Source organism: Mustela nigripes, chromosome 17, assembly GCF_022355385.1.
Source record: "Mustela nigripes isolate SB6536 chromosome 17, MUSNIG.SB6536, whole genome shotgun sequence".
NCBI lineage: Eukaryota > Metazoa > Chordata > Mammalia > Carnivora > Mustelidae > Mustela > Mustela nigripes.
This window is the reverse complement of record NC_081573.1, coordinates 41,765,614-41,787,889: the sequence shown is the minus strand read 5'-3', so window position 1 is coordinate 41,787,889 and position 22,276 is coordinate 41,765,614. Positions and strand designations below refer to the sequence as shown.

At 55.7% G+C, this 22,276-nt stretch overlaps 3 protein-coding genes and 1 long non-coding RNA gene across 14 annotated transcripts in view; 2 read left to right on the top strand and 2 right to left on the bottom strand.

The window, feature by feature from the left end:
* Window positions 1-4,301, top strand: part of ATP6V0D1 (ATPase H+ transporting V0 subunit d1) — a 40,038-nt gene extending 35,737 nt beyond the window's left edge. Inside the window, exons 5-8 of the mRNA XM_059381767.1 lie at window positions 3,073-3,150; window positions 3,278-3,454; window positions 3,563-3,640; window positions 3,742-4,301. Of these exons, the coding sequence (XP_059237750.1) occupies window positions 3,073-3,150; window positions 3,278-3,454; window positions 3,563-3,640; window positions 3,742-3,903 (495 nt within the window). The 3' untranslated portion in view covers window positions 3,904-4,301. The remainder of the gene's footprint in view (window positions 1-3,072; window positions 3,151-3,277; window positions 3,455-3,562; window positions 3,641-3,741) is intronic.
* A 420-nt stretch (window positions 4,302-4,721) lies between these two features.
* Window positions 4,722-10,411, bottom strand: HSD11B2 (hydroxysteroid 11-beta dehydrogenase 2). Its single transcript, XM_059381766.1, has 5 exons — window positions 9,991-10,411; window positions 6,420-6,632; window positions 6,115-6,300; window positions 5,870-6,007; window positions 4,722-5,686 (listed from the first exon to the last, which is right to left on the bottom strand). The coding sequence occupies exons 1-5, from the start codon at window positions 10,253-10,255 to the stop codon at window positions 5,265-5,267; spliced, it is 1,224 nt and encodes a 407-aa protein (XP_059237749.1). The 5' UTR covers window positions 10,256-10,411; the 3' UTR covers window positions 4,722-5,264.
* A 5,645-nt stretch (window positions 10,412-16,056) lies between these two features.
* Window positions 16,057-22,276, bottom strand: part of LOC132005040 (uncharacterized) — a 6,592-nt gene continuing 372 nt past the window's right edge. The window contains exons 2-5 of one of the 2 annotated variants that reach the window (XR_009400708.1): window positions 21,166-21,421; window positions 20,476-20,633; window positions 19,339-19,496; window positions 16,057-16,426 (exon numbers count right to left, since the gene is read on the bottom strand). This is a non-coding gene — a long non-coding RNA (uncharacterized LOC132005040). Of the gene's footprint in view, window positions 16,427-19,225; window positions 19,497-20,475; window positions 20,634-21,165; window positions 21,422-22,276 lie in introns of those variants that run through there. The other variant, XR_009400709.1, reaches the window with a different exon arrangement.
* Window positions 21,868-22,276, top strand: part of ZDHHC1 (zinc finger DHHC-type containing 1) — a 19,301-nt gene continuing 18,892 nt past the window's right edge. For 3 of the 10 annotated variants that reach the window (XM_059381757.1, XM_059381756.1, XM_059381755.1), the window contains exon 1: window positions 21,875-22,183. The gene's annotated coding sequence lies outside the window, so the exon portion shown is untranslated. Of the gene's footprint in view, window positions 22,184-22,276 lie in introns of all 10 variants that reach the window. The other 7 variants (XM_059381762.1, XM_059381758.1, XM_059381760.1 and 4 more) reach the window with 5 other exon arrangements.

Below are 22,276 nucleotides of genomic sequence, written 5' to 3'. Positions count from 1 at the left end.
CTGGATGGTCGCTCCTCCTGCAGCCAGGAGGGTCACGGGCTGCCATCCAGGCCATAGCTTTCAGGTTTACCCTGCCTGGACTGTTGCCAGCAAGGACAGGCTTTGAGCAGAGGCAACAGGACACTCAGGATGGAGGGAGGGACCCAGCCAGGTGTAGCCGGGTCACCATGTCCTTCTCGGGTTCCTAGGTCTAGAATCAGAGTCACATCCCAACATCCGCTCCCACTGTCTGCTTCCTCCCCAAGGCTGTGGCATGGGTTGGTGACCCCTGGAGACAGAGTGAGCACAGGATTCGTGGGTCTGCACTGCCCTGGCCCAGAGAGGCTAGGAGCAGGGCTGTGAGCCAAGGCGGGGGGCTGGCTAGGGACCAGTGAAGGACGTTTGGGACAGACTGGGCTCTGGCTATAGTGAGGCACTGAGCTGTGGTGCCAGGACCCCTGATGGGCTGCAGCTAGGAACATGGGTCAGGCTCCGAAGTGGGGGCCAAAGAGAGCCCAGGCCAAGGGTCCTGCTGACCTAACCCTGAGAACATCTTTTGGTCGGATCTTTTCAGGGAAGAGCTTCTCCTATCTGGGTTAGAGCTAGGGGCCCAACACTCGGCTGCCGCCTGAGCGGAGGCCCTCCAGTCTGCCTCCAGGAGTCTGGGCTAGAGTGCAGGGGAGGCTGTGGGGGTCGACGAGGAGCCAGCTTGTGAGTTGCAGGGGTGTAGGCAGGGGAGCAGCACATGCAGAAGCAAGCAGGGAGAATGGGCCAAGTGGCACGCAGTTTGCTGTGGAAGCGCAGGTTTCAGACGGACAGCAGGACATAGGTCTGGAAAAAGAGAGGCACAGGATCAAGTCACCCAGGGCCTGGAGTGCCAGGCTGGAGTTTGAACTATTTTCTGGGGATGGGGTTGGCCCGTGAAGGTTCGCAGCAGGACAGAGTATCATCAGAAAGTCCCCTCTGGCTGCAGTATGGAGAGGACAGAGCGGAGAGGTGAGGTTCAGATAGGAAGATTGCCGACTTCTTTGTCAGGACTGCCCTAGGCACTAGGAGGGCATCAATGTCCACACAGGTAAGAGGAGGAAACGGAGGGCTCTGAGAAGCAGGGTCAGTAGCCGGAAGCCACTTCCTAGACCCCGGCAGCCCCGGATCACAACCTGGCCCAGCCTGTTCACACAGCATGTGCTCTGCTCTGCCCCGCTAACAGGGAGGCAGGCCAGGTAGTCAGCCGAGGCTGTGCGCGCACCATCTGAGTGCTCCTGCCCGCCCCCAGCTGGCCCATTGCCGGGATCCCTGCCCTGAGACTGGGTGAGGGGTGCGGCTGTCCCCCCAGCCTCACCCACACCCTCACCGGGCCTGACTGGTTCTAGCTGGAGTCACTGGCGAGGGCTGCTCGGGCACTAGCTCATAAACACCGATCCAAGACTGAGGGCACCCTGCCAGGACCGCCAGCTCGTCAGGCAATGTCCCAGCCCAGTGGCCACAGATGGGAGATTAGACGGACCCTCAACCACCTGGCGGGTGGGAACTGTAGGCAGCTGGTGCAGCAGCCATGGGCTGGCAGGCTCCAGGGGGCAGGGTGGGGGTGGGGAGATAACTTCAGTACCTGGGCCTTTGGGGTCTTGCCAGTTTCTTCAGCTGCCCTCGCTTCCCAAAGAGAGTTTGGGCCTGTCCCACCATCTCCCCTGACACTGGGCTCAGCCTCTGAAGGGACTGGTATGGCTCGGGGAAGGCTGGTGGCCTCCCCATAGACTGGAGCTACATGCCCCCCACTGGGACAAGCCTGGAGATTTGAGTACAGCCACCCTGGCTGGCTGGGAGGAAAAGAGTGGCTGCGGACAGTCATAGAGGGACTCAATTATCACCAAGCCATGGGAGGATTGGCAGAGGTTTCTGCCCCCCAAGCCCTCTGATTCCTGGGGATCTGCTGTGCTGGGGTCCATTCTCTCCTTCCAGGATTCCGGCTCTCTGACCTATCCTAGACTTCTGTTTCCTCTGACCCCAGTGGTCACCACAGGCCTCCTCCTGAGTCCAGCTTGCCCAGTGCAGCTGGCCAGGTTTTGTCTTTGCTTGTGAACTCCTAAGTCTCATTTTACCCCCTTGGGGCAGCAGACCCTGTGGCTTAAGTCAGCTGGTAGTGGGTGGAAAAGTCTCCAAACCTTGGAGGGAAGACCTCAGTGCTGAAAGCTTTCTAGGCTTCCCAGCTCTCACCCTCAACCCTGAAGAATCATCTCTAGCCTGTGGAGCCACAGTCGCTGTGACCATGCCACCAGAAAGGACCCAGGAGGATCTGAGTGAAGGGAGCTCCCCAGGGTTCCGAAGACCATCCCCCTGCCCCCAACCTTGACATGTGTCTGGTTGGTTTTATGAGTGAGTGCTGGCCCGGAACTAGGTCCTGAAATGGCCTGTCCTTTCCTTGTGCCCAGCAGGTCCAGTTTGCCTGGGCAAGAAGTGCTCATTCCCACCACAGCCCATGTGTCCAGCCATTGCACTGCAGGCATGACGTCTGTGAGGGCAGTAATCATCCCTCAGCAGGAGCAGGGCTGGCAGTTTGCTTCCTGCTTAATGGTGCCTGGGAGCTACCTGAGGGATAGAAGGAGTTCTGTGAGGTGGGGGGCCACGAGGGGCTAGGGTGCCCAGTCCAGGTGACCTTGGTGAACTCTCAGGAGTAACCTTCCCTCACTAAGCCCAGCAGCATGTGGTTTGGTGAGGCTGAGGAGGGGGTTTCGAGGGAATGGCAGGCAGAACAGCTGGGGGGCAGACCGAGCCCCTCTCTGAGCCTGGCCTCCTGTGGGATGATGGGGGAGGGGCGTGGCAGGGCATGGAAGGGGCAGCACACCACGAGGCTGACGCTCTTCGGCCAGAAATTGCTCGGTCACTCCTGGGTGCAGAGAGGCAGCAGGCCAGCTGATGAACAGTTGGGATTTGTGGATATTCTGAGGCTCTGACATGGGGCCTGCCCCGGCCCCCATGTGATGTTTGGACTCACGGTGCAAGGGTGTGGGGAGGGGAGGAGGGAACGGGAAGGAGGCGGCCCCGCACGTGCCCCAGTTCCCTGCCTGGGTTGAGCAAGCCCCCTGCTTCGCACAGGCCTACCTGGAGTCCTTCTACAAGTTCTGCACCCTGCTGGGCGGGACCACGGCCGATGCCATGTGCCCCATCCTGGAGGTGAGTGCCTCCCTCTCCTCCCCGCAAGCTGCCGGTCCCTGGGAGCCTGGGCTTGGGGGAAGCTCTGCTGGCTGACTGGCACCTCCCTCCCCTTCCCTCTCGCCTTGCTTGTACACCGGCCCCACAGTTTGAAGCCGACCGTCGAGCCTTCATCATCACCATCAACTCGTTCGACACAGAGCTGTCCAAGGAGGACCGTGCCAAGCTCTTTCCGCACTGCGGGAGGCTCTACCCGGAGGGCCTGGCCCAGCTGGCTCGGGCTGATGACTATGAGCAGGTGAAGAGCGTAGCTGACTACTACCCGGTGAGTGCCCTGGCTACAGGGGGACGGGCAGGTCTGCATGCCCAACCCACGGCTGACAGCACGCTCCCACTCACGCTGTCCTTCCCCCCCCGCCCCCCCGCGGGCCAGGAGTACAAGCTGCTCTTCGAGGGCGCAGGCAGCAACCCTGGAGACAAGACCCTGGAGGACCGATTCTTTGAGCATGAGGTGAGGGGTTGCTTCCCTGCCCCTCGTAGGGAGAGGTTGGTGGCTCGGGCCTGACGCTGCTGTCACGGCCACCTGCACACCACACCTGCCTCTGTCTGTAGGTGAAACTGAACAAGCTGGCCTTCCTGAACCAGTTCCACTTTGGTATCTTCTATGCCTTTGTGAAGCTCAAGGAGCAAGAGTGTCGCAACATTGTATGGATCGCCGAGTGCATTGCCCAGCGCCACCGCGCCAAGATCGACAACTATATCCCCATCTTCTAGTGCCCTGGCCCGAGGCTCCCCACAAGTGTGTGTCTGCGTGCGCTGGCATAAAGCCCGTGGTTCATATGCCTTCCCTTGGGGGTAGCACATTGTTCTAGTGACTTTTGGTTTCCCCGAACCTCTATGAGATGGCTCTTGGGCCTAAGAAGGGGCTGGGCACCTGCTCCCCCTGTCAAGGATGGAACCTCCCCCCGCCGAAGGAGGCCCCCTCAGCCCTCTGTTTACAGCCACTGACATGTCTGAGAAGCACGTGCTCATTCCTGAGAACCCCCTGGGGCAGTGGGAGCCTCCTCTTACCCCTGTGGTTGGCCCCAGGGAAGGATAGTTTGTCCTTGAGGCATAACTCTGCAAGCCTCTCCCTCAGCCCTGCCCTGAGACAATAAACCACCCTGAGCCTAGCTGTCTGCTGTCTCCTTCGGGCCCCAGTACCTCTCCCAGACCCCAACTTCCCTCAGGTGCCACCTTGTCGAGCCTGCCCCTACCAAAGCTCCCAACATCCTTTGCTGGCCCTCTCCCTGTGCAGCCAGGTTCTGCAAGGTCGGGGAAGTCACTGGAGGCCCCGGTAGGCCTGTGCAGTTGGGTCCCACTATGCCCTAGGCCAGGGGCATGACCCCCACTTCACTCTGAGGAAGCCCAAATCTGTGGATAAATGATCTTCCCCCAGTTAGTGAAGGGGTAACTCAGTGTGAACCACAGACCCTGTGCCCAGAGCCTCAGCCCATGCTAACCAGCAGGGGTTGCCCAGGCTGTCCCCATCTGTCACCAAACCACAACCTGTCATCCAGGTAGTCACCCCATCCCCACACAGCATTTTTCCATTCTAGGAGAAATAAAAATCTATATTTAAAAGGTGGCAGTCAGGCAAGTGGGGGCAGCAGCCTGCCTGTGGCTGGGGGGGTTGGGGTGGGTGGTCAGGGCCCTAATTCTTGAGCCAGTCAAGAACCAGGATTCACCCTTTGAATTGCAGCACTGAGGCACTGGTGCCTCAAAAAAATCCTGAGGGGGTCCCCACCCCACCCAGTCACTCCTTAGTTTGCAGAGACATTGTCTGCGGGATCCTGTCGAAGTCTACAGCTAAGTCTAGCACAGAGTTCCCCATCCAGCTGGGTTCTCCCAGCTCCATGGTGGAACCTTGTGCCCAAGAGGGTCTGTGTGGGCTCATGAAGCAGTAGAGAGGCCTGGAGGCTTATTGGGAAGCCTCAGCTTCACCAGGCCTGGCCTGGGGCACTGATCAAGTGGGGAGGGCTAGGGTCCTTAAGGCCAGGCTCTAGGGCAGGCTCGGGGGGTCACAATGCCTGGGGAGGGCCAAGGGCTCCTGGGACCTCCTCTGCCGAAGCAGCTAGGCCATCTGTGGGCACTGCTCACTGGGCTGCCACGGGGGAAGGGCCTGGGTCTGGGTCCGGGCCCGGGTCCTGGGCTGCATCCTGAGCTGGGGTGGAGCCCGGCTGGGCGGGCCGCAGTGCTCTTGGCAGACAGTGATTGATGAAGAAGGTCTGCAGGAAGCGGCGCCGCAGGCCCTCAGGCAGGTAGTAGTGGATGAAGTACATGAGCCCCAGGCCATGGCCCGGGTAGTAGCGGCGTCGTGGCTGAACCGCCAGCAGTGCATCGGTGATGGCATCTACCACCGGGCTGAGGTCTGGCAGTGCCAGGCGCAGTGAGTGCAGGAACTGCCCGTGTAAGTGCTCGATGTAGTCCTCGCCGTAGGCCTGGAGCAACTCTTGGGGCAGGCTGGCCAGCAGCAGCTCCTTGCGCTGCTCCCACTGGCCCACATTGCGCACAGACTCTGGGGGGAGGGAGCGAGCGGCAAGGTCAGGGTGAGGTCAGTTAGGGAAGCCAAAGCCAGACTCAGGTCCATCTACCCCCAAACCGATCCCTGCCTCCAGCCCGAGCCTTGCCCATTCCTCAGCCCTGATCCCACCCCAGACAGGACCACACCCACATGCCCCATCCCAAACCCAACCCCCACCTGTTTTAAAGCAGCCAGGCTGGATGACGCTGACCTTGACCCCCCAGGGCAGGAGTTCACAGCTGAATGTGTCCATGAGCAGCACCATGGCCGCTTTGGAAGCCCCATAGGCGGCCAAGCATGGGTATGGCATGTCTCCTGGGGAGGGATTGGGAGTGAAGCAGCTCAGCCAGGGCCAGAGGCTCTGGCATCCCTCCCCACTCTGCAGCAGCACCTTTTCTACTCTAGTGGGGAAGGGCACTCACCTGCTGGGCTGCCCAGAGTCACAATGCGGCCCCTAGAACGGCGCAGCAGTGGCAAGAGACCCTTGGTCAGCTCAAGCGCACCGAAGAAGTTCACCTCCATGCAGCTGCGGAAAGTGGCCACTGGAGACAGCTCCACATCAGCCACCACATCATTGTAGCCTGCGTTGTTGACCAGGCCCCACAAGCCTGAGAAGGGGTGAAAGAAGAGCCCAAAGATCCGGGTCAGGGCAGCGGCAAACCTCTAACTCCTGCCCATTCACTCCCACCCAAGCACACTCTCTCCTGGGGGAGCCACGGCCACTGACCTGTGCTGGTGGTGTGGGCCTTTGTGAACTCCAGTGCTCGGCTGATGTCTGCTGGCTTGGTTAGGTCCATCTGCAGCAGCCTTAGGCGAGGGGAACAGCAGGTGCGCAGCTCTAGGGCACCGGGGCTGTCCAAGTCCAACACGGTGGCCAGCACCGTAAAGCCCATGGCGTCTAGCTTCTTGGCCGCCTCCTTGCCAAAACCAGAGTCACAGCCTGGCCAGGGCAGAGCAGCCAGTCAACTCCTACTGTGGCCCAGTCCAGCCCAAGACAACTCTAGGATTCACCGGGGTCCAGACAGGATCCAGGCCCCTGGATATCCAGTCTTCAGCAGTCAGCAGCCCTCCCTCCTTCCCAGATTTGCCTCTACAGGCTTCGCCCCTCTGGCTGAGCACCTGGGCCCCAGCTCTCTCATAGCTGCCAACTCCCTGACTCCCCATAGCTGCCCCAAACATGGCTTACAAGTCCCACTTTACAGATGAAGACACAAAGACCGAGGAATTCAAAGTTGCTTCCCGAAGTCACTTAGCCAGTAAAGAGGACGGTCAGGACTCTCCTGGAGGTCAGCGGGAGACCCTGCCTGCTTTGCTCTCAGGCCTCAGCTTGCGGGTACAGTAACACAGGCTCTCCCTTTCTCGCTGCCCTTGCCTGGGCTTCTTCCTCTTACCTGGCCTAGGAAGCAGCCCCTCTTTGGTCCTGTCCCATCTTGCCCCCTTGAATCCATTCTCTACCTAAGCAGCCAGAGGGATCTTTCCAAAAATGACAGTATCACTCTGCGGCTCAAAACCTTTCCAAGCCCCCCGCCCTCCCCCACCACCAAGCCCTCAGGATGAAGCCCAAGCTCTCCGTGCACGTCATCACAACCTGAGCCCCACCTCGCTTCCCGGCCAACACCCCTACTATTGTTCCAGGCTGCAGGCAAGCAGGAGGCCAATCCCCACCTCACCCTTGACCCCTAGTCTTGGAATTCCAATCAGTGGCAACAGTGGGGCATTCTCTGAGCCTCAGACCACTTGCCCCCAGGACAGGCAAGATGATGGATGGAGAAGAGAACAGACCTGCATTTGAATCTCTTCCCACACCCAACAAGTGTGACCTGAGGTCAGTTACCACTTGAGAGACTTAATTTCCTGTCTTTGGTATGTGGAGAGAGGAACCACCAGGCAGAGCCAGAGTGAGGGTCTCATAAGCCATGCCCCCTTCCTTGATTGTTCCCATTCTGGTCCTGATTCCTGGGCAACCAGCAAGGGGAGGGAGAGGTCCTTGAGGGCTGAGGCTCTCTGAAGCCTCTCTCCCTGGAGGTCCTGCTGAACAGAAGCTTCACAGGAGCCCTGCTTCCCCAGTTCTGGACAATTCTGGACACTCTGGGATGGGAAGCCCTCTTCACCTCAGCCCCATCCCCTCTGCTGCGGCAGCGAACAAAGCTGAGCAGGGAGGGGGCTGTGAGCTGGGCTTTGCGTGGGTGGCTGGGAGACTGCAGACAGCCCTGGGCTGATGGGTCTTTCCAGGGCCAGTGTGGCTCCAGGAGGCAAGGGAGCACCTGTGTGCCCACTCGAATAAGCTCCCTCCCGGAGCAGACAAGCCATTCACAGGGAGAGGGAAGCCTTCCAGAGCCTCAGCTCTGTGGCCCCAACAGTCACCCATGCCTTACACACCCTCTTGTTCACCTGTACACACACAGATACCTGTACATACCTCCAACCTGCCTGCCTATTCACACGGGGGTTCATGCCCAGGAAACCCCCTGCCACCATCGGTACACAGATGTACACACAAGGCACTCAGCCACTCAGCCCAAACTCTGACCCCATGGCTGAGCTCTTGGAGTGGCCTTGGGCAGCAGTTTTCAGGGGAATTCTCAGGCAGCTCTGGCAGGCTCAAGACACCGTTTCTGGCAGGTGAGGCAGGGCCTGGGCACCTCTTTGTCTTGCAGTCAGGTGGTGAGAAAGGAACCCGCAGAGAAGCTGGACTGGGCTGAGCAGCGCTCCCATCCCAGAGTTGCGGGAGCCCAAGCCTCAGCTGGCGTCCCACCTCTCCCCTTAGTCTCAGGCTCAAGGCAAGGAGAAGTAACAGCAGCAGCATGAAGGCCTGAGCGGAGATCTCAGGAAAGACTGCCCACTGGGTCACTGCCCACTGCTGGTCAGTACCAGCTGATAGCCCGGGTCCTGTTGAGGCAGCTCACGTATTAGAAGGCAGAGCCCACAACCTAGTTCCTGCTTCATACCAAGAGGGTCTGTATCTTTCCTTCTCCAATCCCTTGAAATTTCATACTGTACCCTGAACTCAGGTCCCACGCATCCAGCCTGAACCCTGCTTTAACTCCGCCCTCTTGCTGAAGCCCAAAAGCCCTCATGCCATCCCTACTCCCACCCCACCTCAGCAATCTGGCTTCTTACCTGGCATTCAGGGCCTCTTCTGAGGAAACAACCTCATATCCTACCACATCCCTGCAGCCGGGCTAGTTATGGACTGTCCCCTACCCAGGCCATGCTCATTCCTGTCTCAAACCTTTGTCCCACATCCACGCTTTGTCTGATCCAAAACACCTTCCATCCATCTTCACTCATCCTTCCAGGCCCAGCACAAGGATGGCCTCTGGGAAGTTCTCCCAGGTCCATCTGATCATGCAAGGGCCCCTACTGGACAGAGCCTCTAAGAAGCTGGTCTAGAGGCAACCCTCAGAGGCAGGGCCCAATATAAGGGCAGAGCTCTGAGAACCTGTCCAAAGCCATGGGGATTGGGGGAGAACTAGGCTGCCCCTCCCCCCATACAACAGAGCCAGTTCCCCCTGGCCTTTCTCCCCCTCCCCACTTCCGGCTAAGCCTTAGTCGCCCCCTGCCCCCCCACTACCGTCCTTCTGGTGACAGATTTATTCCCTGCTCTAGACAAAGGGAACTCTGCCAGGCAGCAAGAGGCACCTGAGTACAGCCCTCCAAGACCTCCTTCCTGGGCACTGGAGGAGGAATTGTGGGGTGGGGTGCTGGTTGCAGACTCTGGACGGCTACCTCAGCAGTTTGGGGATGGGTGGCAGGTTCTGAGAGGCAGCTGAATGACCGGATGCCTCTCATGGTGACCTCAACCTTTTCTGGAGTCTAAGGATCCCAGTCAACTGGGGGGGGGGGTGCCTCAACTCCCCATCTAAGCGTCTTCCTCTGACCCCAGGGAAGAGGAGATAGGGCATCCCATGTGGGGATGTTAGGCAGAGGTCAAGGGGTGACCATCCTCTGAAGTCCTTCGGAGCGCGCCTCTGTCCAGAGACTGCTGTCTTGAAGAGGGGCATAGCATAAACCCCAAACTCCAGGAGGTTCCGTCTTTCTCATCCAGCAGTTGTCACTGCGCACCTGCCCACTCCCGGCCTCATTCTCCCTCCAACGCTCTCCACAGCGGCAGGTAGTTAACCCGGACTTAGGGAGGTGCCTTGCTCTTCCTACTTGGCTCACTCCCGGCACCCAAGAGAAGGCGACACTCCCACTCCTGAGCTAGGGTCCCGCCTTGCCTTGGAGTGCTCAAGGGGAGCCCTCTGGGGGTCTGGTCCCGCCCTCGAGCCTGGAGTCCCCGCGCTTCGCGCACTCACCGGTGATGAGCACCGCGCGAGTGGCCACGGGCAGGCGCGGCGAGCGCGCCAGGCGGGACAACGCGATCCAGCCGGCGGCGGCCAGCACGGCGAGTGCGGCCGGCGGGGGCAGCAGGCGCTGGCACAGCCAGTCGAGCGCAGCCAGCAGCGCCAGCGCCGCCAGCAGCGGGCGGCCCAGACGCAGGTCTGCGCGCAGCAGCTGCAGCAGAGCGCGGGCCGCCACAAGCAGCCAGGCACCGCCCGACGGCCAAGGCCAGCGCTCCATGGCGGCTGGGCCGGGCTGGGCCGGGGCGGGGGCCGGGCTGGGGAGCAGGGAGAGGGACTTGGGGGCCGGGGAGAGGGGCGCGGGGTGCAGCAGAACACCGGCCAAGGACTGGAGGGACACTCGCTTTCTCTGTTCGCCCTCGGGCCGAGCTTATAAAGAGCCCCGGGGGGCGGGGGAGAGGGCGGAGCTGAGGCGGGGAAGGGGGCGGGGCTTTCCTCCACTTCTCACCCGCACCCTCCTCCGGGCAGGTGCCCCCCCTCCGCCCCGCCCCTGCGGCCAGATCTGCTTTCTAAGAAGCCGAAACAAAGTCCCAAAGTTGCTGCTAGAGGAGGAGCCGCCTAGCCGCGGACCGTGCCGGGAACAGGGCCGGTCGGTGTAGCCCTCGTCCCTTGCATCTGCTCACCCCTTCGCCCACACCCCCTCCACGCTCCCAAGGCCGCTGACCCGCCGCTCCCAGGTGAGCACACCCACCTCACACTTGTTTGGGACACCTAAGGACACTTAGAACCACCATCAGCTTCCCACACCGACAGCACCTGTGCTGGCCTCCTGGCCTGCGGAACAGCTTGGAGAAGCAGCCCGCCCTCACGCGGCCGGCCGCCGCAGCCGCAGCGGGCACACGCGCCGCACTCCCACGCCGTGCACGGCCGCAGGTCCCGCGCGCGCGCGCGCAAGCACACACAGACACACACACACTCACACATACACTCACACACACACGCCCTGACGCGCGCTCACACCTAAGCTGCCCGCGGCCACAAAACCGGCTTGTGGCGGGTGCTGGGGGGAGCAAGATGACTGCCCAGGTTCTTGGGAGTCTCTTGCCCCGCCTTCCACCTTCCCTCCAGGGCCCAGTCCTGGGGATGCACCAACCCCACCTCCTTCTGCTAAACAAGTGTACGTGTGTGGGAGTGCAGGTGTGTGTGTGTGTGTGGCGGAGGCGGGTGCTCACAGAAAGTGTCTAGGCCTCCCATTACTTCCAGCCCACCCTCCAACCCATACTCCAGGCCAATGGGGACACCTGGAGAGTCAGTGAGGGCAGCCTCTAGGACAAAGTGATCCCTGTCCTACTCCCATGATCCCGCAGGGTATAAAATAAGTGATGTGAGTGTGGGTGCATTTCCCTGCCTGTATATATGAAGATCTGTGTTTGTGTGTGGCCCAGCGGCCCCCCATCCTGCCCACCCCCGTGTCTGGCACCCTGTATTTGGCATCCATGCTAGGGCTCTGCCAGGCACTAGGAATTGGTGCCAGCATTTGGCTGCCAGGCCTGATTTTGAGGGCAGTAGGTGCACCCCATGGCAGAAGGAGTCCCTGCTTCCTGTGGGCCTCTGGATCTTGCCCACTGCCTCATCTATGCCCAAACTAGGTCCTGGGAGGTCATGGACCCCTCCTAGCCTTGTGCCCAATCTCTATCTTAGGTGCTCAGGCTCTGTGCCATGGCTTAGAGGCAGTGTCTCCTTCAAAGCCTTCTCTGACACCCAGGCATAGCTCCCTCTTGGGCCAGGGGAGTTGCAGGGAGGGGGCTGGGAGCCATTTAGGAAGGGACCTCTGGGTTGAGGGCCCATCTCCTGTTCAGAGCCACTTCTGTGCCTTTAAGTATTCCTCCTCCTCTCAGCACAGACGGCAGGCTAGCTCTGGCCTGGGGAGGAAATGTGTGACTACCTTGAGCACATGACCTTGTGTACCTGTTTGTACCAGTATTTGCAAACACTTGTGTCCATGTCCTGTGCCATGACCTGCAAGTGCCTGAGAGTGCACTTGTGTATGTTTTGTGTGCTTCTGGTGACTCTTTCTTTGTCTGGGCCATCCTTTGGAAACTCAGGGAAACATTCCTTTTCTAAAACCTGCTGACTCCTGTTGCTCTGAATCTATGGCCCAAGCTCACAGGTAGACACAGAAGCCTTGGCCTAGCTTCCTGACCTGAGCTGTAGACCCTGGATTTGTGGGAACCCCCACCCCACTTTGTCACCCTATTGAAAGTCTGGCTATGGTTTCTCCTGCCTTGGTGTGTTAAGGGCTTCCTTGGGAGCGGGACAGGCATTTAAAGGAGGAAGTGGGGTGGGGGGTCCCAGGCAGTCTTGAAGGTCAAGGCCACACAGGTAGTCCTTAGCACTTGCTGAACTAGAACCCAAACTCTGGGAAGTGGAAGAGGGACAGCAAAGTGAGAACACAGAGTGAGAAGCAGAATCCTACATTGTCCTGAGAAGGAACCATGAAGAATCCTGACTTATCGGGAAGCCCATGGTGGGGAGAAAGACTTGCTGAGAGGGGGTATAGAGAATTGCCTTTGGTTGCGGAGTATAGGATGGCTAGGATGGGGAGGGGATATTTCCAGCTCATCTTTTGGGATTCTCTGCCACCTTGGACAGAACCATTAGTCTTGTGTGATTTGGGTCTTGTGGGACAGGATGATCTGCCACATTTTTATATGTGCCCACCCAGCTTACCCAAATTCACCCTACTTCCAAGGCCAAGAGGCCAGGCCTCCTTCCTAGGATCTATGTGGCAGTCTTCTGTGGCCTCCTCGGCAGCTGAACCCTTAGCCCTCATCAGGTGGAGAAGTTCTGGAAGTAGAAAGAAGGTGGTTCAGGCAGTCATGGATGGGAGGGGCTGGCCCAACCCTGTCTGAGGCCTGCTGCCAGCTTGTGCCTGCCCAGGGGCAGAGAACCAGCCTCTGCCAGAACGAGGAGTCTGGGCTGGCAGGGGCCTCCAAGGAAGAGAAGGGAAGGGAGGCAGAGGGCAGTAGCCCCAACTGATAAGGCAGGGCCTGACAGGGTCAATGGAATGAAGAGCAACCAGAAGGATCAGAGCCCCCTAGTCACCCCACCCCTAAGCCCTCAGCCCATTGTCTCCCTGAGTCCTCAGTCTGACATCCCCCTCACTGCTAGCCACCACCCATGATCTCTCCTCCCTCTTGGTCAGAAACCTGGTGAGGCAAACCCTTAGCTTACCCCAGGCTCTAGAGGGTCGCGGGTTGGTGGGGGGCTGGCAGGCTGGCTGGGCTGCTCCAGGTGAGTCTCGCAGCTCACTGGCACCATCTGCTGGCCTCGCTGGAAGGGCGCGGCTCTGAGGGGATAGAGTGAAGCTGAAGGCGGGATTTGAGGATGGGGGAACAGAAGCACACGTGGTGGGCCGTCCCAGTCTCCAAGAGTTCACCCTCTGTCCCCTGGCCACACTGGGGCTCCTGGAGCCAAGACTCCTTCATCATGTCTCCCTCCCTTGGTGGTGCAGCTCAGGGGCAGCAAAGTCCCAAGGAGGCCCTGCCTTGCCCTCTGGTCCCTCCCAGCACAGGGCAGAGGGGCCCATCTTTCTGGCAATGGCCAGTACCCCCACTGAGGTTCCAGACCCCATCGCCCCTATCCTCAGAGATAGCAAACTTTTGTTCAGTTTCTACTGGATGCCAGCCCCTGTGGTGGGTGTCCTGGGTTCATAACAATAACCCGCCTCTTCCACTGGTGGCTGCAACAGAGAACGTCTTTCACCTCAATCCCATACAACTCCCCTCCAGCACTGTTCTTGTGCTCCCCTCTCCTCATTTCCTTAAATTTATCTACAATCGCCATCTCCACGCTCTCCCCGCCCCCACTCTAGCTCTGCCTGGCTCCCCCTCCTGACCTCACCAAAGGCCACCAGAGGACTACATCCCATTTCCCAAATGCCACAGACACATCTCTGCTCAGGTGTACGTGCGCTCTCACTTCAGACTCAGGGGTACTTGAGCCCAGTCTGGGATCTTGAGAACTGTGTTAATGCGGGACCATGTTTGCCACATGCGGCCTCATAAAATTTCGTTTCTGTGGGCCAAAGGAGAGCTGGGAATGGTCTTGAGCAAATGAGATACCTGTCCCAGTTGCCAGGAAATGAATTTAGGGATGGGGGGAGAGTGGAGGCTGGAAGTCGTGTTGCGGTATCCAGACAAGGGACAGAAGCAGAGGTCTGCTTTGGGCTAAGTGAGTCCAAGATGCTTGTGGATATGCAAGAGCTGAGCCCAGAGGCACCTGGATGCCAGCCGTCTCCAGCACATAACACGGCTCCGTGGCACAGGAGCCCAGGAGATCACCGACCCACCTTCATGTGCCCTAGGCATGAAGTGAAATCCCTCTGTTTTCAGAGGTACGCTATCTAGGCTGTGCATCTGGAAATCCGGCCCTTTGGTTAGTGGGGAAGGGTGAGGCAGGGGAAGCCTGGGATATCACTTACATTTTCAAACTGTCTTGCACCCTCCTCAGAACTTTTCTTTTGCCTCTAGGATTGAAGGCAGATATTTGGGGATTAGGGCCCTCGAGTTTGGGAAACACTAAGAGAATGTGCTCAGAAGCGTTTTCTAGACCAGCCCTGGGGGGGAAAGGCAAGCCCAACTGAGAACACCTGCCAGGAGTGCTTGGCTGACTCCAGGTGAAACCGGCTATCTCGGATCCCACAGTGTGGTTTTTGAGTCATTCATAACCTTCTGCCACATTTCCTGTGTGTTTGTCATATGCCAGTCCTGTGTGTGGTGTCCTTGTCCCTTATTTTATTTACTATGCTCATATAGTCCCTGGGAAGCAGGTACTATACATGAGAGAACAAACCCAGGGGCACCTGGTGGCTTAGTAGGTTAATCAGCCGACTCCTGGTTTCTGCTCAGGTCATGATCCCAGGGTCCTAGGATCCAGCCCCAGGACGATGTACTCCCTCCGAGCAGAGTCTACTTGTCCCTCTCCCTCTGCTCCCCCCTCCCATCCTGCTCTCTCTCTCAAATAATAAATAAATAAAAGCTTTAAAAAAAAGAAAGGAAGGAAACCCAGAGAGGTTATGGGGTGCCGTAGGTCACACAGCTATCCAGATGCTAGGCTCCCAACCATCTGGTCACCCTGCCTCTTGGCCTTCAGCCTAGGGCGCTGGCAATACCTGGGTGAAAGACTATCAACCTTTTTAAAAAATTTGCTTCTAGACTAGAAACATGTCACCCAGTGGTAGAATTAAGGCAAGTTGTTAAAACAAATTCCAAGACTTGCTTCTTTATAATTCCATCACGGCTGATTTAGGCCTTTTTTTTTTTTTTTTGGCAGAACAACTGCAAAAGATACAAAAATTAGTTGCTGTTGGCTAGCTGATTTACTTTATTTACATATATAAAATTCACCCCACCCTTGGTGGCTAATACCCCCCTGGGGAAGCTGTGGCTGTTTTCTGATTGCTGGTGGGGAGGCCTGTGTGCGTTGTTTTTTTAAATAAACTGAAACCAGATGGAGGGGGGTTTTGTTCACAGCCTTGCCTACAATTTTCTCCAGCAAATTCCTTGAAAAGCCAACCACCTATGAGTGGTGCCTGTTCTCCTAGGAGGTCTCTCACCGCTGGTATGCAAATGGTGAGCAGGATGGGGATTTCTGAAAGAGAAACTAAATAAGGGGCAGAGGAAGCTTCTTGGGTCAGGGGCTTTCTGGAATGCGGGGTCATCTCCTCATGGAGCCCCGATTTTAGGTCTGCACTTAGAGTTTGTGTCCTCATTCCCCACTTCTCCCTGGAGTTGGGGGGTTGGCCTGGGGAGATGGAGTCTTGGGCTGGGCTTGAGTCAGAATCACCTGGACCCATCACCGGGTGAAAATAAGGTTTCCAGACTCCCCGTATATATCCCATTTGTACTGCTAACTGCTGGTGTGAGACGCCACCTCTTCAAATGGGTTGATTTTTGAGTTGGTGGGGGGGTATATTCCCCAAAAGGGGCCCAAGCCATTCTGGCTTCCATCCTGGGAAGACCACTTGCTCATGGTGGTTATCGAAATATTTTTAATCACCAGCCAGGTCTAGGGCTTTTGTAATGTCCCTCGAGCACCTCGTTAAGTGATTCCTTGCTTGGAGAGATGAAGCAAAGCCTCCCCCTGGTCACAGTGTCAGAGGGTTAGCATTTTTCTTTGGAATGTGAATTGGGTATTGTCGCAGTGAAGTATGACCCAGTCCCCGGGCAGGGGGAGGACACGTCTTTCCCAGCTCCAACCTTCATTCCTAGCTCAGAACACTGTTCTTTTGGATTCCGACCCTTTTCAGATAATTGTGTCAGGTTACATAAGGTTTTGAGATATGAGCACTCAAAGGAAATTCCGCTGGGAACAGGCCTGAGAGGTTCCGGCGCATAATTTGCTTTCAAGTATTCCAGGAAAAATTCAGGTGTTTCAGGCCTGCACATTTCTGAAATAAAGTAACCACAGTCAGCAGCTTTGCAAGCATGTACCATTGCCCATAGAAGTGAGCAAGCAAAGAGAGCAATTTCATGCAGGATGAAAATACCCCTCCCTGGGGAGCATGTACAGGCCCCAGGGAGAGGAGGTCATTTACAAAGAGGACTGCTTTGACCAGGTGGCCATAGATATTTTCACCAGCACAAAACACCCTTTACCGCCTCCCACCGCCCCCTGCGTCTTAGGTAACACATGTGGTAGACACAAGCCTTCAGTTTTCCAAGAAACATAAAATAAAAACTGAATTACTGGCAGAGAAGGTTTAAAATCTTTAGTTCCTCGGACTCTGTGGGCACATTTTTCACACATCATGATTTTTATTACAGTTGCCTCCAAGGGACTGCCCTGCAGCAGCTCTGTTGCATAAGGCGCTGTTTCCAAACACCTTGTCCCCAACGAGACACACAGAATAAGTTTTTATCTAGGTCTGAGAGAATTCTGGAGGGGTGACATCGTGTTCCAAGCTGCACTGGTTATAGTCAACAGTGGGAAGGCTTCCAGAATCTTCTCACCAAAGAAGCTGAAAGAATATTCTGAATACCGAGCAGTATTTCTTTCTTAAAGCACAAAGTGGTCATAAAAACCATTTAACACGGAAAAATTAATGGGAGGAAAATGTCCTTTGTGTAGCAAATTAAAAAAATCATTACAAGGCGTACGGGGGAAAAAATAGATGTACTACGTTGAAGGGATAATAAGATAGGAAAGAATTTTTGCACCAAAAATAATTCAACAAGTATCATTTACTTTATAAAAGGCTTCACAAAAGAACTCCCATAGGAAGCACTATCTTTTCATTTATTCCATCTTTCTGCCCTCCCTTCCTTCCTTCAGCAAACATTTATTGAGCACTTGCTGTGTTCCAAGCTCTGTACTAAGGAGTTAGATAAGCATCATTCCTCCCCTTGGGGTCTCTCTGGCTGTCTGGAGGGACAGCCCCTAATCAGATCAGTACACAATCAGGAGCCACTGAGAGTGGAAACCAGAGTCCCATCGTGCTATGGGAGTAACAGTGTCTTCTGAGGGTCGGGAAAGCTAGCCCAGAGGAAGTGATGATCCAGGTAGCAAATAGCATCAGTGCAAAAGGCCTCCGTATGACCTCGAGCCTGGTCCTTTGAGGAAAGGGAGGCCCATGAGGCTGTAGGAATTACCCGGAGCCAGGGGGCACGGGAGGTCTTGGAGGCCACTGTGAGGAGAAGGGTTTGATTCTAATTTCATGGTATATGGAACTATTGCTCCCTGGGGAGCAGGGAGGGTCATGATGGTTGTAAGTAGGAAGTAAAATAATCAGTTTGGCTTTAAAAAAAGAAACTTTTTTTTGACAGCCACAAGTTGTGAAGAGAATGGACTGAGGGGGATGGGAGCCCACAATGGAAGCACTAAGACCAGTCTGGAGGCTACTGAGCTTGCCGGGGCAAGATATTCTGGTGGCCATGGGCAGAAGCCATGTGGAGGGGCCGGTTCATCCAGGGTTCATTGGAAAGTGTACTGTGACCCAGACAAAGTGGACCCAGAGAATGAGAGCGATGGCTGGCCACATCCCACCTGGGCTAATTTGACAATTAAAATTTAATTTTATTAGTTGATGAAATGGATAGCATCATCTTCCTGATGGAAAAATAAGCAAGGTCTAGATGATACGTATGGATGTCTACTACCAGCTGAACACTCCATGTGCTTTAGTAGTACGAGCACAATTTCAGTCCTCATCACACTTGTGTTGTAGCTAGTTACCTTCATTTCACCAAAGGAGCAAATTGAGACTCACAGAGGTGAACGAGTTTGCCCAGCTGGCGATGGCAGAGCTGGGATTGAAACTGGTAAACTATAGACCTGCCCTGGGATGAGTGACAGGTCTTGGAGGGGCCCAGGTGCACAATGGCTCTAATGAAGGATGGGCTGGCTTGGCACAGGGCATGGGGGTTTTTTAATCTTTAAGGGTGTGCAAGCCCTTAAAACCACAATTGGGCCTTTTCTCCCTGTAGCCTGGTCTCTTCCACCCTGGGCAGACTAACCTTGTGGGGCAACCATTGTGGACAGGAACAAGTTCTGCCCCAGGGGCTGACTTCTGTTCCAGAAAAGTGGGCCTCACATTTTCATGGAAATTGGCCAAAGGGGCAGGAGGAGCTAAGACAACACTCCAAGTAAAGGGAACCCTGTGGGGAAAGGCCTGGGGGTGGCAGCAAATGCTGTAGGTTCTAGGAGCTTCGTAATCCTCAGAGAGGACAGGGCTGGAGAGGTGGACAGGAACTTGTTCTTCAAGTCCTTGGTAGCCATGTTGTGGTCTTTTAGTTCATCCTAAATGCAAAAGGGACCCCTGGAAGTATCTTACACGAAAGACCTATCAGATGTTATTTTCATATTGAGAAGGTTTCTCTGCTACGGGAGTGGGCAACGTGTTGCTTGCTTTCTTTAGTAGGTGATGCCCTGGGTGGTGTCAGGTTCTGGATTGGGTACCTCACTATGTTGACAGACTCTGGAAGACTATGCTCAAACTGCCTGTGCTTTTAAAGAGCAAGTTTGATCAAGGGTACATGACTGGTAGACATTTACCCTTGATCTTGAGGTCATGAGTTTGAGCCCCATATTGGGTGTAGAGCTTAATAAAATTAATTAAATAAATAAATAAAAAGCAATTTGGCCAGAGGGAGTCCTTTTCTCAGAGAGCCTGGCTTGGAATCATGCAGACAGGCATGGAGGGAATTTGAGCTGCCCCTTGGACTTTTGTTTCAAATGAGACCTGTTTTAATTCATTGTATGTGTATTTAACCCTATTTGAAACCCACTGTATTAATTTCCTATTGCTACAATAAGCTGTTGCCACAACACATATTTTAAAATAATACACATTTTTTATCTTACAGTTCTGGACGTCAGCAGCTTGAAGTGGGTCTTACTGGGCTAAAGTCAAGGTGTCAGCAGGCTTGCTCCTTCTGGAGGCTCTTGGGAACAATCTGTTTCCTTGCCCTTTCCAGCCTTGAGGCTGTCTGCATTCCTCAGGTCCTGGCTTCTTCCTCCACCTTCAAAGCCAGTAGCACAGTGTTGTCATATCTCTTTGACCTTTGCTTTCATTATCACATCACCTTTTCCCATTCTGACCCTTGGGCCTCCCTTCATAAGGGCCCTATGACCAACAGTGAGCTGACCTGGAAAATCCTGGATAATCTCCACCATTTCAATCTCCTTAATTTAATCAAAGTCCCTTTTGCTTTCAGAGATTAGGATGTGGACACCTTCGGGAGGCCATTACTCAGACTACAACCCACTTTAACAAATAAAGAGACAGGGGGAACCTGGCTGGCTCAGTCAATAGAGCGTGTGACTCTTGATCTTGGGGTTGTAAGTTAGAGCCCCATGTTGGGTGTAGTGATTACTTAAAAATAAATTTTTTATAAGATTTTATTTATTTGACAGAGACAGCGAGAGAGGGAATACAAGCAGGGGGAGTGGGAGGAGGAGAAGCAGGCTTCCCGCCAAGCAGGGAGCCTGACGTGGAGCTCCATCCCAGGACCCTGGGATCATTACCTGAGCGAAAGGTAGATTCTTAACAACTGAGCCACCCAGGTGCCCCCAAAACAAAATCTTTAAAAAAATATGGAGAGAATGATAAGCCCAGCAACTGGGAGAAGAATGGTCTGGATGTAGGCAGGCAGTTGTTAGGAAGCTAGGGCAGAATCAGCAAGTAAGATGCTGGTGGTCCGGACTGGAGTGGAGTGGGAGGAATGGACACTGGACATGCTGCCTAGTCTTGGGAACTATCTGGTTTAGATGGGCAAGGACCAGGAGGAGACTGGGTAGTTAGTGGTGCCCTTTGGAGGGCGTGAGTGAAGGAACAACTTTGTGGCAGAGACAGAAAGGGTATATAGGGATATGTTGCATTTAGATGCCCATGGGACATACAGGAGACATGCTTGGGAGGTAGGTGGACCCAGGGCCTAGATGGCTGTGACTCTCAGATTCTCTCCCTTCCCTATGGGCATAAATGGGCTCATCCTCTACCTTGATTTCTGGGTCATCATCTCTGTTGGACCCTAAGGTCCTTCAATTCCAGGTAAAGAGTCATCTTGATTGACATCTTAACAAGAGAAATCATCTTGTATTTCTGAGGCCAGAGTAGTAGTGATATTTATTCCACACTGAGTTTGAGTTTATCAGGCCTGGAAACAAGAATTTATATGGTAGAGAGATTAAATCACTTGCACAATGACTCACAACTGACTTTTGACAAAGCAGGAGTTGTTATGTTGCTCATACATTTTAGGCATAGGGATGCTTTCTGTCCAACCTGTTATGAGCAGGTAGCCGGCTAGCTGCTCACCATTTTAGGGCCTTGGAGATATGCATCGGACTGCTGGCAGAAGATAAAATTTCTTCATTGTTTTTTTGGGGGCGGGGGAAAGCCTGAGCTCATGAGAGAGTCCATTTCCAGTGCTCCCTGGCTTTCAGGGAAGTCAGGTCCAGGAAAGAGAGTCTTCAGGCCCTGGGACCCAGGAAGCAGGCACCTGTCCCTGGCAATTTTTTTTTTTTTTTCCTTAAGATTTATTTTATTTATTTATTTTTTAAGAGAGTGAGAGGAGAGGCGGAGAGAATCTCCAGCAGAATTCCTGCTGAGTGCAGAGCCCAACGTTGGCCTTGATTCTAAGACCCTGAGATCATGACCTGAGCTCAAATCAAGAGGCAGAGGCTTACCTGACTGAGCCACTCACGTGCCCCTGTCCCTGGCAATCTTGGGGCAGCAGGCATGGCCCCTCAGAGCCCGACCCTGGAAGTCGTGTGATTGGGACAATGGCCGAGGCCTCAGCACCAGAGAGGGCTTGTGACTTCTCAGACTGCTGCTGCAGGAGATCCTGAGTCCTTGGAATAACCTGGGTAAGAAGAGCCCAGTGGAGGCTAAGACTGCATTTCCTACCAGCCTGGAGGATGGGAGCTCACAGTAGGATATTATCTGATTAAAAGAAATACAAAAAGGAGATATTTTGTGCTATATATTTTGCTCTTACACTTCACACTTTATATTATGGGGAAACCTGCATATTGGCTGTACCTGTCTTTCTCTTACCCTATAATCTCCCTGAAGGGCAGGGATCTCATGAGTGTTCCCCATGGAATGTCCAGTGCCAGCACCTACTCATAAAGTGTGCAGGCTGACTGCAGGGGGGGTGGGGGAGTTCTCCCTGAGAGTGGTGGTCTAACTGAAGGGTGTCGTTTTGGGGACAAGTTAGGATTTCGAGAAGACATCTGTGGGATGGGGGGGGGGGGGGGCGGGGATGGGTTTTTGAGGAGAAAAGTTGAAAGGGAATGGGGAAAGGGGTCAGCGGGGGTTCTAGGGGTCCTTGATGGGCCCCTCCCCAGGCTCGATGCCCGTGCGAAGCAACGCAGCGCGGTTTGGCCGCTGTGGGGCGCCGTAGCCTGCGCGGTTGCCAGGGGAACGGGCCCAGCGCCTGAAGAGTTCCAGCCCGCCGCGGCCTGGCCCGGCCGTACCACCATCCTGCTCCAGCAGGATCCCGGGGACTTGCTGGCCCAGCCACCGTCGCGCGGCCCAGGATGGGGCTCTGCTCCGGGCTGCGGCGCCGTCTGGTCCCGGGGATCATATCCGCTGCGAGAGTCTGAAGTGCTGCCGCCCTGGAGGGTGGACGTCCAGGCGCGGGGGCTGAACCACTGGGTGACCTTGGCAGGGCCGATCTGGCTCGGTCGCCGCGACGCGCAGGTGAGGAGCCCCCATCGCCGCCCTCCCCTGGAAGCCTGGCCTGAGCCACAAGGGTTGTGGCTGCCCCCCCCCCCCCCCCCCCCCCCCCCCCCC